The sequence below is a fragment of the Protopterus annectens genome, chromosome 7.part0 (genome assembly GCF_019279795.1).
Source record: "Protopterus annectens isolate FY-2018-M chromosome 7.part0, PAN1.0, whole genome shotgun sequence".
NCBI classification, from domain to species: Eukaryota; Metazoa; Chordata; order Ceratodontiformes; family Protopteridae; genus Protopterus; species Protopterus annectens.
In genome coordinates, this window is record NC_056739.1 from 1548387130 (window position 1) to 1548403702 (window position 16573).

The 16573-nt window shown below is 47.6% G+C and overlaps 1 protein-coding gene across 4 annotated transcripts in view; it reads right to left on the reverse strand.

Annotated features, from left to right (window-relative positions):
• LOC122807122 (CCHC-type zinc finger nucleic acid binding protein) overlaps positions 1-16573 on the reverse strand; it is a 302269-nt gene that overhangs the window by 167466 nt on the left and 118230 nt on the right. For all 4 annotated transcript variants that reach the window (XM_044078096.1, XM_044078095.1, XM_044078097.1 and 1 more), the window contains one exon: positions 13485-13547. In XM_044078096.1, the coding sequence (XP_043934031.1) occupies positions 13485-13547 (63 nt within the window). The remainder of the gene's footprint in view (positions 1-13484; positions 13548-16573) is intronic.

A 16573-nucleotide genomic window follows, 5' to 3' on the forward strand; every position in this document is an offset into this window, starting at 1 on the left:
CCGTAGAGCAGCTAGCCACCTGATGGAACAGACCTGTAAGGAACTCCCAACACAAATGGTAACAGGGCTGTGAAGGGATCTAAATTATTATTCTCCGCCCAGATGGAGAAGCGTTTCCACTTACTACGATAGACTTTCCTAGTGGAATGTTTATGTGCTGCTACGAGAATGGCTTTAACTGGTAAAGAGATTCCGGGAGTCCTGACTAGGAGTGGAACTGGAGCAGCCAAGCTGTCAACTCGAGGTTGTCCAGATTCAGGATCGGGAGGTCTAGGGGATGAGATATTAGATCCGGGAGAGGATCTAGAATCCAAGGCGGATTCACCAGATGAGACCACAGGCAAGGGAACCACATTTGACGAGGCCAGAATGGGGCAATGAGGATCATCCTGCTCCCCAACAGACTGGCTTTCTGTATGAGTTTCAGCATCTGGGGCAGAGGAGGGTAGGCATAAAGTAGACCGGGGGGCCAAGCATGCACCAGAGCGTCTCTCAGGGATTCTGAAGGGGGGAATTTACAGCGAAGTAGCTGTTGCATTTCGTATTCGAGGGAGAGGCGAAGAGATCACAACAGGGTTGCCCCCACACGGTAAAAATCCGCTTCGCTACCTGGGCATTGAGAGACCACTGGTAGGGGGAAGGATGGTGTGGCTGAGTCTGTCCGCCAGTATGTTGGACCGTCCCGGAATTTAAGTTGCAACAAGAACGAGGTTGGTAGAAATCGACCATTCCCACACTCTCATGGCCTCTCGACAAAGAGGATAGGACCTGGTTTCCCCCCGTTTGTTGATGTACCAGACCACTGACATGTTGTCCATCTGTATCACAATAGTCCCTACCGGAAGAAGATTCTGTAGTGCTTGCAACGCCAATAGCACAGCCCTCGTCTCCAGGACAATGATATTCAAGGAGGTCTCTGTCGTTCCACATGCCTTGGACCATCTTGCCTGCGCAATGCCCCCCCCCACCCGAGGCGAGATTCGCCAGTGGTCACCGTGGCGAGGGGAGGAGGTGTGGAGAAAGGGCATCCCGTATGGAATTCCGGAGATTGGAGCCACCATAAGAGCCGTCCTGCATGCCCTGCTGATGGAAATAGGATGGTTTAGGGGGTAACGTTAAAAAGACCATTGGACTTGAAGGGTCCATTGCAGTATCCTCATGTTCAGACGAGCCAATGGCAAAAAGTGATTGCCGCCGCCATGGAGCCTAGAGCCCTCAGGACCCATCCCGCCGGTGGAGCTGTTGATTGGAGGATGGCCCGCACATGCAGCCTCAGGTTCTGAAGACGTTCCGCAGTCAGAAATGCTAGAAGGTTTATTGTATCCAATTTGGCCCCTATAAACTCTATCACCTGGGTAGGAGCAAGAGAGGATTTGTTCATGTTGATGGTGATGCCCAGCTGGAGCCAGACGGAGGAAGTAGTCCCTGGCTGAGCAAAGTAGATGCCTTGTCGGGGTGGTCAGGAGCCAGTCGTCCAGGTATGGAAAAACCTGCATTCCCTGGAGTCTCAGGTGGACCGCTATCACTGCTAATACTTTTGTAAACACCCTGGGGGCTGTGGTGAGGCCAAAGGGAAGGACCCTGAACTGGTAGTGACTGGCTCCCATCCGGAAGCGGAGAAACTTCCTGGATAGTCTGTCCATAAGAATGTGGTAGTACGCATCCTTGAGGTCTATAGAGCACATCCAGTCGTTCTCCCACAGTAAGGGGAGAATGGATTGAAGAGTGACCATCCGGAATATTTCTTTGGTTACAGACAGGTTCAGAAGGGAGAGGTCTAGGATTGGCCTCAAGTCCCCCGTCTTTTTTGGCACCAGAAAAAACCTGAGTAAAACCCTAATCAGAGCTGGTCTGGGGGGACGGGCTGGATGGCTCTTTTTTTCTAGCAGCTGCTGGATCTTTGCAGCTGCTGCCTCCCTCTGATCGGGTGGTACATCGGGGAGGCTTTTGATTCTGGGGACATGATACATGGGAATTTGGTAACCTCTGGATATGATACGAAGCACCCAGCGATCTGATGGGATGGACTCCCAAGCTGCCAGGTGCTTCGAGAAACGTCCCCCGACTGCCTCCAGAGTGGAGCAGTCGGGCAACCCCTCAGGGTTGCTGCGTGGGTCGGTCAGAGAAAGTTTCCCTGGACCCAAAATTCTTCGGGCCTCCTCTGCCACGGAAGGACTGGTTGCCTGGAGCAGGCTGGGAATGTTGCGATTTCTGGAACCACATCTTCTGTCCTTTTTGGTTCTTGGAGAAGGACCTCTGGGGAGCAGAGAAGCGGACTCAGACGGCAGACGTCTTCCTGTCCCTTTTCGCTCTGGACTAAAGTGTCACGGTCTTGCCAAATAAGGCAGAACCATCAAAAGGGGCATTTGCAAATGATGCCTTAAAGGGTTCCGCGAAGTCACAATGTCGGAGCCAGGCCTGGCGCCTCATGACTAGGCCTGCTCCGCTGGCTCTCGCGGCTCCCTCTGTAGCATGGGACAACAACCGCATAGAGGTATTCGATATCGATCTTAGAGTGGCCATGTGAGTGGAGTACAATTGTTTGTCCTCCACCGACATGGACTCCGGGGGGAGGCAGCGTACTCTTTGATAAGGTCTCGCTGCATCCTAATAACGTGTGCCATATAGTTCAGAGACCTTACTGAGAAGGTCGCTGAACTAAAAACCCGCTTCCCCAGGTGATCCATTGAGCGGGACTCTCTGCTCGGTGGATGGACCGAGGGACTCTCCTGAGCCAATTCCCTCTTGGTGGCTGCCGCCATCAACATGGCATCTACAGGGGGACCCTTGCTCCAGTGGGATCTGTCCGCAGGAGGGCTGAGAATTCTATCGGGGCGTTTGGGAACTGGCTCCAGTGTCCGGCTCCTTCCATGCCCTGGTGGTAATAAGGTCCACCAGGGGGTCGGCTGGAGGGGACACCCAAGAGGTAGATGGTCCTGTTTCGAATGCCACCAGGAACACAGTCTCGTCGGAAGACTTGGGGACAGACCCCCCCCCACCCTAATCCTGAGGGGGGGGGGGGTGGCTGTCCGATGAGGTCTCACCAGCAACGACCTGTTCCAGGGGAACAACCTGAGACATCGAAGCAGGCTGTCCCCGAGGCCGGGTGATGGAAGCCAAACTCAGCAGAGAGGGAGTGCGGGGTGGAGCCGAAGCAAGGGCCGGGGGTCCGGATGCCCGCAACAGAGCCCTCTCCACTGCATCGAAGGTAGAGGGGGGAGTCGCTCTCTCTGGGATCCGAAAGTAGACTCCCACTCGGATCCGATGGAGGGATCGGAACCGGCGCGGAGACCATCGGATCCGAAGGACCCATGTGCTCCGACCTGGACGGAGCTGAAGGCACACAATCCCTTGGATCCAAAGCCTGGCCCACGGCTCTGAGAGCTCGGATCCAACAAGGAAGGACCCGACAGACTCAAGGGCAGAGTCAGCTCCTAAGTACCCAGTACTGTCGGCGCCAACCCACCCCAGTCTCCAATGCTGCCCGGCTCCGTGCGCTCCGAACCCGAAAAGCGGGTCGGAGAAGGAGCTATCAGGGCAAAAAAAGGTGTTGAGCTCCCCTCCGAAGGGGGGGAGGCATGAGCACTCCCATCTGCAGCTGGGCCTGGATGAACCTTCGCATCATCCGGTCCAAGTCCGCATCCGTAAGGCTGTAGGTAGATCTCGACGAGGCCACCGAGGCAGGCCGGGAGTGCCACCTCGATGACCTCGACGGAGATCGGGTCTCCTCCTTCTCGGGTCCCGAAGAGAAGCACTGGGATCGGAGCAGAGGAGGAGGGGACCTGGAAGCAGTGGAGGGAGAAGCTAGCTTAGCTGGGGGGGGGGGGGGGGCCCAAAGCGGAGGCCTCAGCCCACTGCTTGTGGAGCTTCTCCCTCCTGGCCTCCCTCTCCTCCAGCGCCTTAGTGGGAGTTTGAGTCCCGGCCGGGGGGAGGGGGGCAGGAGTGGCCGCCACCAAGGACTGGGGTGGTGCCACGGGAGTACCGGAGGCCGAAGCCGGATCCGGGGCCAAAAGTCCAGCCAGGATCAGCTTCGACCTACAGTCTCAGTGCCCTGGGGTTGAACACCGCACAGATCGAACACCCAGAGGCCTGTAGTACTAAGATCCCACGGTGGCGTAGAGTCCTTCACTGGGGGTCGAAGAAAAGTACCTTTGAGGAAGGCCTTGCAAAGCTATGAAAATGCTAAGGAAACCATATTATCCCCCACATGAAAATTAAAAATTGTAGCAAGCTGAACTTAACTGTGGAAAAACTGGCACCTTGATGAAAACTTCCAGCACTGCGGAAACTGGGGCAGTGAGATGATCCAAGGCACACTGTGAAGCCCAGATCGAAAAAAGTCTCCATTTGCTGAGTACACCTTTGTCCAGGAGTGCTCCCAAGAAAGTCATCTGTCTTGTGAGTCTGAAGTGGGATTTTTCCAAGTTGATGGTAAATCCCAGAGAGGTTAGAAGGGCTTGGACAAAAGTGAGAGCCTACAGGAGTTTCTCCTTGCTGTCTGGCTTGATGAGGCAGTCGTCCAGATAGAGGCAAATCTGTAGGTTTTTCTGTCTGCAAAAGACAATGACAGGAGCCAGGCATTTGGTGAAGACAGTGAGCAGTAGATAAGCCAAAGGGCAGATCAGAGAAATGAAAGTGCACCGAACCTGCCCTGAAGTGTATGAAACTCGTGCAGGATTTCCTTATGGGAATATAGAGTTATCTTAAATCTAGGGTCACTAACCAAGCATTTGGTGCTAGCATTGGTAAAAGTTTTTGGAGTGTTAGGATCTTGAATTTTGGTACCAGGAAGGACAGATTTTAAAGTGGATAGCTCTAAGATCGGGCACAAGGTGCCCTCTTTTCCGGGTACTAGGAATAATAAAATCATTTTCCCACTTTTTCCTGTGGAACTGGCTCCACTGCCCCCGAGCACAGAGTTTTCGGATTTGGCAGAGGGCCTCTGTCCTCCAATTGGCTGGTATATATCTGGATAACCCGAGAAGCTTGGGCTCTCTTTGAAAGAGAATCTGTATCCTTGGGAAATGATTTTTAGGACCCATTGATCTGCTGTGATGGTTTACCACCTGTGGATAGCCTTCATCACGGCTGGGGGGCAGGGGGAGTCATTGAGAGTCCTTGGGGTAGGGAGTGGATTTACAACTTCCTTGTCTAGGAGTGGTGGAGGTTCACTGTTCAGCCTCTGCTGGCTTTGGTGCTGTTGCCTGGAGGGCCTCTCTCCATGTCCTCTCTGCAGAGTTTTGGTTGGGGGGAGGGGGGTTTGAATCTGTAGAAGTCTGACTGTCAGCATGGACTTGCCTTAGTCTCCATTTTCTTGATCACCTCATCTGCTTTAAGGCCGAAAAGCTGTTCCCGAAGGGGGCGTCCACAAGTTTTGATTTTATGTGATCAGGCAAAGATTGCTCCGTCAACCATGCAGGTCTCCTGATTACTGATCCAGAAATAGCAACCCTACAAAAGGCTTCTAGAGCATCAAATCTGCAATGCAGGGAATGTTTTGAAACTTGAAAGCTGGAGTGCATCAGATCTAGTTCTCTGGTAGCAGCACTGTCTGGTAAGGAGGACATTTTTTGATTTAATAATTCCAGTGTGTTCTACTGATATTCTAGCATATGGAACTGGCAGTTGAGGGCTCTAATTGTTAGGGTAGCTGAAGTGTATACATTTTACCCCATCTGTCCAAAGCCCTATATATATATATATATATATATCCTTGGGTCCCTGAATGATGACCTCTAGTTCAGCTGCAGGGTTCTTAAATACTTATGGCTATCTGGCACCCTATAATATCTATCAGGCTTTCTGGGTGCAGGAGGGAGGGCATCAGGAGTGAGCCCAGACTCGAAGACATCCTCCACCACATTAACATCTACATTTATGGTAGGTACACAACTGTACTTTCTTGATAGTGTATTCACTGTTGCAGTCATTACTCTTGGGTTATCCTGCTGGCAGGCTACCCGCAGTCAGCCATAATTCCAAAGTCTAGGTCCGGCATAGGTTGCTGTCGCCTCTTCCCTGATGTCAGAGCGCCAGGGGTATTAAAAGATGCAGCAGACACCATTTCCTTCAGTTTTTCTTGCCCCAGATGTCAGGTGCCCCCAAAATGGTAGGCTAAAAATATTGTCAATAAATATGCACACAGTAAAATAAACTGTTCCTTCATCTACAAGCAAATACACCACATAGGTTGTATAAGATAGAGAAGTATAGGCAAGTCCCAGCAAAGAAAAGGGGGATGGTGGGTGGGTAACCTGGACTGCAGCTGTGAATACACTAACATCTACATTTATTGTAGGTACACAACTGTACTAGGTTCATAGTGTTTCACTATTGCAGTCATTACTCTTGGGTTGAATCCCAAAGCTAAGGTTGGGTGGCTGGGCCTAAATAGGATTAGGAGAGGCTATAAGGCCTTGCAGAACTGCAGTGGCGAAGCCTGCTCTGGATTTAGAGTACAGAGGTAAATGGTAGTGCTTTGTAAAAGTGTGCACTGAACTCCAAGTTGCAGCCTCTAAAATGTCTTTGGTTGGTACTCCTCTGAGAAAGGCTGCTGAAGTGGCTGCTGACCTGGTAGAATGAGGCCTAATGCCCTTGGGCACGGATTTGCCATGTTGTGAGTAGCAGAAACGAATGCAGTGGCCTATCCATTTTGAAAAGGTCCGTTTTGAGATGGGCTTTCCTTGAGAAACTGTAGCATATGCCACTAAAAGTTGCTCAGTTTTTCTGAGAGCTTTAGTTCTGTCCGTAGAAGCGTAGCTGTCTGTGTATGCCCGAGGAATGCAGAAGTCTCTCACCCTTATTCTGTGGGTTTGGATAAAAGGTGGGCAAATGAATGGTTTGGTTAAGGGCCACACTGGACAATACCCGATGCATAATGTTGGGTTCGCCCTTAGAGAAACCCTGTCAGGATGGAAAATAAAAGGTTCCACAGCCATGACTTACTGTAACTCAGACTCGTCTAGCGGAGGTTATTGCTAGGAGCAGAGCTGTTTTCCAGGATAAGAATTTTATATCAGCAGTGGCTGGCTCAGAGGCAGTATAACTTTTTCCAAGACATAGTTTAGGTCCCATGCAGGTAATGGTGCTCTCCTTGGGGGGGTCTTATGTTTATGGCCCCTCTGAGGTACTGCCTTAGTAATGGATGAGAAAAAATAGGTGGTTCTGTATTGTAATGAGCCGAAATGGCAGAGGCATGAATTTTAATTGATGAAAAGGAAAGGCCTTTATCCAGCATCTCAGTTAAGTATTGCAAAATCTGAGGAATATTTGGAACAATTGTGTCAATACCTTGTGCCTGGTTCCAAGCACAGAATCTCTTCCATTTTTCTGCATACGATTTTCTGGTGCTAGGCCTCCTGGCCTCTACAATAACATCCATGACTGCTTTAGAAAAAGGGGAGTCTTGAATGGCTACATTATCCGCCATGCTGCCAGGTTTAAGGTCCCGAGTTGGCAGTGCAGGATCCAACTGTCTTGTTGGGTTAATAAGTGAGGAATATGAGGTAATGTCCAAGCTGGGCATTGCGACGAGCTCTTTAGGATTGAGTACCAGTGCTGGCGGGGTCAGTCTGGGGCAATCGGTATCATTTTTGGCTTCTCTTGTCTGACCTTGAGGAGTACCTTGGGGAGGCGAGGCAGAAAAGAGCATCCACTTTCCATGCTTGCTTGTGATAAGTACTTGTGCAGAATCTTTGTAGTTGGCAATTGTGAGGGGGAGGCAAATAGGTCTATGTCCGGGCATCCCCAGTTCCTTATTATGCTGAAGACTTGTGGATCCAATTTCCACTCATGGGGATCCATTAGGTTTCAGCTTCGTTAGTCTGCCAGAGTATTTATCCTTCCTGGCAGGAATTGTGCTTGCAGATGTACTTGGTAAGTCAATGCTGTGTCCCACAAGTTCATGGCTAGTCTGCAGAGGGGGTAGGAATGTGTGCCCCCTTGCTTGTTCATGTACCACATGACTGTGGTATTGTCAGTCTTTATCGGTAGTTGTCCTGGATGAAGCAGATCCTTGAAGGCTATCAGGGGATTATGAACTGCTAGCATCTCTTTTTGATTGATATGTAGATGCATTTGACTTGCGGACCATGTGCCCTGAATACATCTTCCTGCCATACGGGCCCCACCAGGCATAATCTGATGCATCTGTTCTCAATGTCTGCCTGGCTGTGGGTAAGGGGAATGGCTGTCCCGTGTTGTGGTGACAGGCTTTTGCCCACCATCGAAACTCCCGTTGCAGGCAGGGAATGAGGGTAATTGTTTCCAGGCTGTGGCAATGTGGAGTCCAAACACTTTTTAGATACCACTGAAGTTTCCTCATATGCAGTTTTGCATATGGAATTAGCAGAATGCAGGATGCCATGAAGCCCAAAGCCTACAGATTTTTTCTTGCAGATAACTGGGTCTTTGTTGCCAACATTTTGAAATAAGTAGTCAGTTGTCTGTGTTTGTCTGGCGTGAGACAAGCCTTCTGGGCAGTTGTATTTAAGCTTGCACCCAGGAATATTATCTCTTGAAAGGATACGAGTTTTGATTTCTTTTCGTTGACTGTGTACCCTAGGCATGTTAGAAGTCTTTTCACACAAATGCCAGATACTGCAGTAGAGTGTCCTTGTTCTCTGCTTGAATAAGGCAGTCGTCCAAGTAAAGATATATTTGAATTCCTCTTTGTCTGCAAAAAGCAATTACTGGTGCCAGGCATTTTGTGAAGACCCTGGGCGCAGTAGATAAGCCAAAGGGCAGTGCAGAGAATTGGTAATGCATTGAGCCAGCTATAAATCTGAGGTATCTTCTGCATGATAGTCTGATTGGGACATACAGGTATGCCTCTTTTAGGTCTAAAGTCACAAGCCAAGCCTTCTTGTCCAGCATGGGCATAAGCTGCTGCAGAGTTAACATTTTGAATTTTGGAATATCCAGGAATGTGTTCAGGATAGACCGGTCCAGTATTGGGCTCCAGGTTTTGTCCTTTCTGGGCACCAAGAATAGCCTTGAGTAAAATCTTAGTCCCTGCTCTTGCTGTGGTACTTGCTGAATAGCTCTCATGTCCATGAGGGATGAAACTTGTTTTTGTGCCTCTGCCCATTGACTTTTTGGCAGGTCTGGCATACCGTTTGGCCTTGGCAGGGTGTGAAACTGTAACCTGAAGCCCTGGGATACGATATTCAAGACCCATTTGTCCTGGGTGATCATGTGCCAATTTTGTGCAAAAAGTGCTAGTCCCCCCCCCCCCCCCAAAGGAGCTGCCAAGTAAGTGCTTGGTGCTGGCAGGGGAAGTCACTGAGACAGTTTCCTGTATAGCTGTGATTTTTCTCCTCGCTTCCTGTATGGCTGTGAGTTTTCTCGCTAGGTAGAAGCACCCCATTGTTTAGGCCTGTATGAGCCTTGGGGCTGTGATCTGCCTCTGGGGAGTCTGTATCTGCCTCTTTGTGGCCTGTCTGACACTGGAAAGCATCAATTCTTTGCAGGCCAGTTCCTGCTAAATCTGGGAGGCTGAACCTGTAAGAAATCCTTGACTGTTTGCATAGATTTAGCTTTGTCCTCCATTTTCTTCAACACCTCTTCTGCTTTAACACCAAACAAGGTATCATGTTGTAATGGTGCATCTAATAATTTTGCTTTAACATGAACGGGCAGATTCTGTTTTTAACCAAGCATGTCTCCTAATGACAGAAGCTGTAACAGCAGCCCTGCAAGAGGCCTCTAGAGAATCAAAACCACATTACAAAATATGCTTTCCTACTTGTTCAGCTGCAGGAAATAAATCCTGCATTTCTTTGTTTTCTGCACATTCTGAATGTGTCAACATTTTCTGTTTAAGCAGTGACATTAGATACTGCTGATATTTAAGCATATGAAATTGACAATTTAGAGCTCTTACAGCCAAGGTAGCAGAAGTATAAATCTTTTCCCCCCATCTGTCGAGGGCCCTTGAATCCCTATCAGAGGGTATAGGGTTTTTTGCAGTGGAAGCCTTGACCCCTTTGGGACCCCGAGAGACAGTTTCTGGGTCTGCAGCAAGGTTTTTATAAAGAAATTTATGTGAATCAGGAACCTTGTAGTATCCGTCTGGTTTAACAGGAGCTGGTGGCAGAGAGTCAGGAGACAGTCTGGACTCTGAGAATACATCTACAATGTCCAAAACAAGTGGAATAGCAAGGGGCCTGTGCTGAAGTAATAAAGTCTCTAAGCCTTTTCTTGATTCGGAGTAATCTTGGCTCCCCTAGTGGAAATGCTCCCTCATAGTATGCAGGGTTTCCCCAAAAGAATAATCCTCAGGAGGAGAGGCTATAGGAAAAGATTCTTCAGCATCAGAATCCTCATAGGGAGGAAGAGAATATTCCTGCTCAAAAGAGGAATCAGAGGAAATGGAAACATTATCTGAATATGCATATTCTATCTCTTTCCTAGGCCTCCTATCAGTAGGGGGATGGGAATCCCTAGGCCTCTTACAGTAGGGGGGTGGGAATCCCTGATCAAAAGTAATTAGGTCTTCGGCCATTTTAAGCATCTGTTTTTTAGGCATGGAGGCCTGTCCAGGAGAATGCTGTACTTGTTTTTTTGTCTTTAGAGATGCTTTAGTCTTTGCCTTTGAAGCTGAAGTTGGTTTTACATACAACTGTGTAGGCCTGAAAACACCCTCAGAAGCAGATGCCTGCTCAGCGGCTCTGGACCCATTTGACGGAATAGTTTCAGAGTGTCCAACACCTAGAGTTTCCAGCGGCCTAATCGGCTCTACGTGCGAGTCAGGAGCGGCCTGTGGCTCTGAGGTAGCGGGTGTCAGGGGCTGCGAAAGCGCCTCACTGAGAACCAGCGAAAGGCTTAGCGGAAGCCTAGTCGGTTTTGGACCTCTGGTGCCTGGCCTTTTCTTTGTGCTTTTTTATAAACTCCGGTAGTCGGTTGCTCAGACGGCATTATATAGTTAAATCTTCTGCCAAAATAATGAAATGCAAAATCGTACAGACGCTCAATAGTGCTTGGTTAAATCTAGCACAAAACCGGCAACTAGCAACGGAAGAATGAAAATAATTAGGAGGCATTTGCTTCCCACAAGAAATGCAATTAACTTTTTCTGACATCGTCTGGAGCAAGAAAAAAAAAGTTTCCCCAACGGGGTACTTCGCTTTAATGAAGACTTAGGATCTGAAATTCGAAATTGAAAATCTCAGGAGTCGGCCGATCGGCACTAACTGCTTTTGCTTTGGGCACCGCGCGGCAAGAAAGACTGGAGAAAATGGTGTCGGCTCCATCTTTTATACCCCTGGCACACTGACGTCAGGGAGGAGGCGACAGCAACAGACGCCGGACCTAGACTTTGGAACTCAGGCCGACTGCGGGTAGCCTGCCAGCAGGATAACCCAACTGTAAATGACTGCAACAGTGAAACATGAACATCTGAATCACCATGAAGTCATTACATGCAGAACCCATATATCCCATAATCATTTTGGAATCACCATTCTCATGTACTGCTACTTCTACGGCCACCGGCTCCATGCACACCTCCACTTGCACAGGAGTGAGACTGAATCACTTTCCACAGTACTAGTAAACTAGTGTCAACTACTCACTCCTACCCTTCCCCAGTCAGCGTTTTAAGCATCAAAGCCACCAAATCAAAACCTGGGTCAGGGCTTTATCTCTGTATACCACAGAGATTGGATTAAAATCTTCAAGCAGTAATTTACCAAATGCAGCAAATTTGACAGCAAGCCCTTACTGCACCACATAAACCAATGAAGCACTCCTGTCAATCCATGAAGCCTCTAAAAGGCAACAGGTCAATCTATAACCTTTGGGATCTAGAAGTCTCTTTTTGAGGCATCTAAACATAGTGGGCAAAATGGAACTTCAGCTTCAAAAGGAGGAAGTCTTCTGGAAGTTTATAAAACAACTCTGGGACAACACAAAAATTGAAGACCTTTGAATACTGTTCATTACAAATTGGGGACAGCAGACTCCCTGGGGAACCTCTGACTTACTGCAGACTAGAATGCCACTCGCTCTAGTCGGGATACATTGCCATCTGCCTACCAACAAATCTGAGCAAGTCACTTCAGACAGTGCTCCGTGGCATCTAAAACTGCACTAGGCTTCTTAAAGGCTCCCTGAACCATACATTTAGTTACTAAACATGAGCCTAAAACGCCATTCAAGACAGAAAAGGCCATAAGTAAGAGCACTGCCTTGGAAATTTTATAAAATCCTCTTGTAGTCAACTACTGAGAGGCACAAGAGGTTTTTGTTCAAGTCTGACTGCTAACACCCAATATTTAGTGAAAAGATCACCTTAAAATGGCATTAACCAACTTTACATAATGATGCATGCCCGTCTCCATACAACACTATTAACAGGTTCCCCTCAAATCCACTCAATGAGAATCCTGTAATAACTTAACAATGAAGCCCTTCAAATTTTGTACATATTCATGAGAGGCTGACAATGCAGCTCATCTACGCAACTGTTACCACCTCAAACAAGGACAGGACACAAGAGCATGCCCTTTGAAGACAAAAGTTCTGCATACTTTCGTATATTATGAACAGACCTAGATAGTGAACTAGGCAAACATGGAAAACCATGCACCTACCATACAGGAGACTTCATTTTGAAAACTTACTCATTACAGACCTGGGCACGGTCATCGACAAACCAGCCTTTTGAACACCTTGCATAAATGGTCAATAAGCATAAAAGTTAACCCCTCAAACCAGAGAGGGTAAATTCCCCCTATGGTATTTTTTTTTTTTTTTTAAGTGCATAACCCAACCTGAGAGACTGCAGCATTTTCCTCAGAAAAATAAATCAAGGACCTGTTTTTCCTTGCACTATACAGACCACCTTTCAAGTGTGGTCTTTCCTGTTTCATTAGAGAGTCTGCACAGCCATGACCAACTCTTACATGACCTCCATGACCAACTCTTACATGACCTCCTGCACAACAAACACATTAAACACCAGCTCAAGAAATCAAAACTTTCACCAAAACACAATAGACCAGATGGTAAGCTACATCTCTTCCCAAAAATTGCATGGAATAGGCTTTCACTGGATGTAAAATAAAAAATGGCTCCTTGACCCTCTAACCTAACCTGGACAAGCAACTGGACAAATGTTAAATATACCCTGGTTCTGGCTCCTCAAGCCCTCAGCAAAAGGAGTAAAAAATTATGCATTATTCATTTCAAAAGATACAATTTAGAATGTTGTGGCTAGGCTACAAACAGTCCACCTTATCAGTAGTGTAGCATGCAACTATGAACCTATCGGGCGTCTGTTTTGTATGACTGGTTGCAACTTTGGGGCTTCCTGCTCATAACTAGTTAAAGTCACCCTCACAGATGGCCACAATGGCCAACGATCTTTTATTTCAACAGATTCAGCCAGTTTCATTCCAAATTCTGAAGTTACTTCAAGCTTTTTTAAATTGTTTAAATTGTTAAAAACTCTAAGACTAAACTGGAAAGAAAAAAAAACTTACCATCTTCATGAAGATCACAGTCTTTGGCAAGATGGCCAGACTCTCCACATCGATAACAAATATCTGTAACAGAGAGAATAAGTGGGTGTCAAGTGTGATTCTGTGAAACTTGAGAAATGCAGTCGAGTGAAACTAAATGTTTTAATATTTCAAAATGCCAAGGTTGTTGCTACACAGGAATGCAGCCCTGACTAACCCAGGCACCTGGGGTTTGATAAGTAGCGTCACTGGATAAGTTTTTTTTTTTTTTTTTTTTTGGGGTCAGCCTGCTTGCCTCTCCCAGGAGGGAGTTGTGGGAGGTCAAGTAGCAAAGAGAAGCAACACATGACTTCTGATTCAAGGTAAGGTGTGTGTGTGTGCACGCAATATCCTTTGTGAAAGTGAGGGATGACCAGCAAAGTTAACCCACTGCACCCCGCCCCCCAGCTTAGCACATTGCAGTGAGGTCGACCCGACTGCACCCCCCCCCCTTTTTTAGCAAGTTGCAGTGAGGTCAAACTGCAACCCCCTCCCTTACATGTGGAATTCAGGCCACGTAACAAAAATCCTCAAACCATCTCTGATGGCTGCCTTAATCATAGCCCCTCATAACGATGAGGGAAGAAATGGGTTAAACTGGCCAAGCGGGGATACTGGTAACCCCAAACGGTGGGGCAAAGAATGCAAAAAAAGTTGTCTTACCATAACGTTCCATATGTATTGTTGATCCTCGTTCAGTCATTACACATGGGTATCCGTTCCGACCTCGGAACCGAGCCGGACATTTTCCAAGCTTGCGTCAGCTACAAACTCTCAAGCTAAAACTATTACCCATAATCCCCCTCTGTTGCCTCAGATTGAGTTTGCAAGTCAAAAGAAGGTAGAGGCTACCTCTGGTTAAATGACCCAAGAGAACCAGATGGTGAGATCCACTAGAAGCCACAGGACGGGGAAGGAGGGAGGGTCATAATGACTGAATGAGGATCATAGTTGGAACGTTATGGTAAGACATAACTTCTTTACCAGATAATGTTAATCCTCGTTCATTCCTTATGCATAGGACAGAGTCCCCAGCTACCTCTACTCCCTGGGAGGCTCTCATGGAAGGACATTCCTGAGCACCATAGAACAAAAAGATGCTCTTCCCCTGGAGGCCAAATCCAATTTGTAATGATTGGATGAAGGTATGAGGTGTAGCCCAAGTCACAGCTGCACAAATGTCATGTAAAGAAGTTCTGGCATGGAAGGCAGCAGAAGTTGCCACCGATCTTACTGAATGAGCTTTCATGGTAGTAAGCAACGAGATATTACTTTGTGTATAAATGAAGGTCACACAAGTCCTTCAACCATCTAGCTATTGTGACCTTAGGAATAGTACATCCTAATCTAGGTCCAGAAAAGGCCAAAAATAACTGGTCAGATTTACGAAAGTACCTAGTCCTGTTTAAGTAAAAACGGATTTGCCTGTGGATATCTAGGGTATGTAGGCAATACTCTCCTCAGTTTGAATGATTTGGAAAGAAAACGGACAATTCAATGGTTTGATTAATAGACATTTCTGATATCACTTTTGGCAGAAATTAAGGATTACTTCTCAAAGACACAATCTCTATGAAAAAGTACTGACTCTTGATACATAAAAACTTTAAGCTCAGAGACAAGTCTGGCAGAAGTAATGGCGACCAAAAACAAGGTTTTCCATGACAAATGCTTGAGGTCACAAGAAGCTGGCTCGAAGGGTGGCATTGTCACAGCTTGTAGAGCTGATAGATCCCACAGTTGAATAGGTTCTCTAAAAGGTGGCTTCAGATGATTCACACCTTTTATGAAGGTCTTGCACAATTTGAGAGACATAAGAGGAATCTTGGACACCCTCATGGAAATTTGAAATTGCAGCCAAATGAACTCTAATGGTAGAGGCCGATAGACCCGATTGGAAAAGGTCAGCCAGATAGTCTATCGACACTGGTGCTGAGAAGAGATTTACTTGTTTATCTTTTAGCCAACAGGTAAATCTTTTCCACTTGCTTAGATAAGTTATTCTAGTGGAAGACTTATGAGATGCAATAAGGATGTCATGTACTGGTAAAGAAAGATCATTCTGCCTGGCAATCAAGGACTGCAGTAGCCAAGCTGAGCTTCAGGCTGTTCAAGTTGGGATGAATCAGGTTCTGTGGATGTGAGATCAACACTGGGGTTGGATGGAGAATCCATGGTTGATCTAGTAGATGAGGCCAAAGGAAGACTACCAAATCGGACGAGGCCAATATGGTGCTATGGAGGATCACCTTGCTCTTCAACCTACGGGCTTTCTTCAGAAACTGGGGAATGAGGGGAAAAGGTGGGAATGCATAAAGAAGACCCGAGAGCCAATCGTGGACTACAGTGTCCCTGGGTGACTGTCCCTGAGGGGGAAATCGGGGCGAAGTAGTTGCTGCATTTGTAGTTGGTCGGGGATGCAGAGGTCGCAGCAAGGACGGCCCCAGTGGTGGAAGATCTTTGCCGCTATCAAGGGATTCAGGGACCACTCGTGAGGTTGTAGAATGCACCTGCTGAGTCTGCCATCACATTGGAACTCTCGGGAATGTGCGTTGCTAGAATAAAACAGTTGGTAGCCATCACCCACTGCCATATCCTCATGGCCACTCGACAAAGGAGGTAAGATTTGGTTCCACCTTGCTTGATGTACTAGACCACCGCTGTGTTGTCTGATTGAAATCGCAATCGTCCCAGACGGCAGCAGGGGATGGAATGCTTGAAATGCAAGCACTGCCCTCGGCTCTAGAACATTTATATGCAGATGGGACTCAAGTTCAGACCAAGTGCCTTGGACTATAGGTCCCTGACATAGCCCCCCCCCCCATCAGTGAGACGTACATGGGCACTGTGGCCTTGGGTTGCTGGGGGGAGAAGGAGCGAGACCATTGTGACAGAATGTGTGTCATCCACCAATTTAAATCCTGTTTGCGCCTGTGGGTTACTCGAATCATGGCTGAAAGAGAAGGATGCTGAAAAGGATACCATTGGGTGAGCAGTAGCCACTGTAGAAGCCTCATTTGAAACCTGGCCAAGGGGACAACGGTGATGGAGGCTGCCATGGAACCCAACAG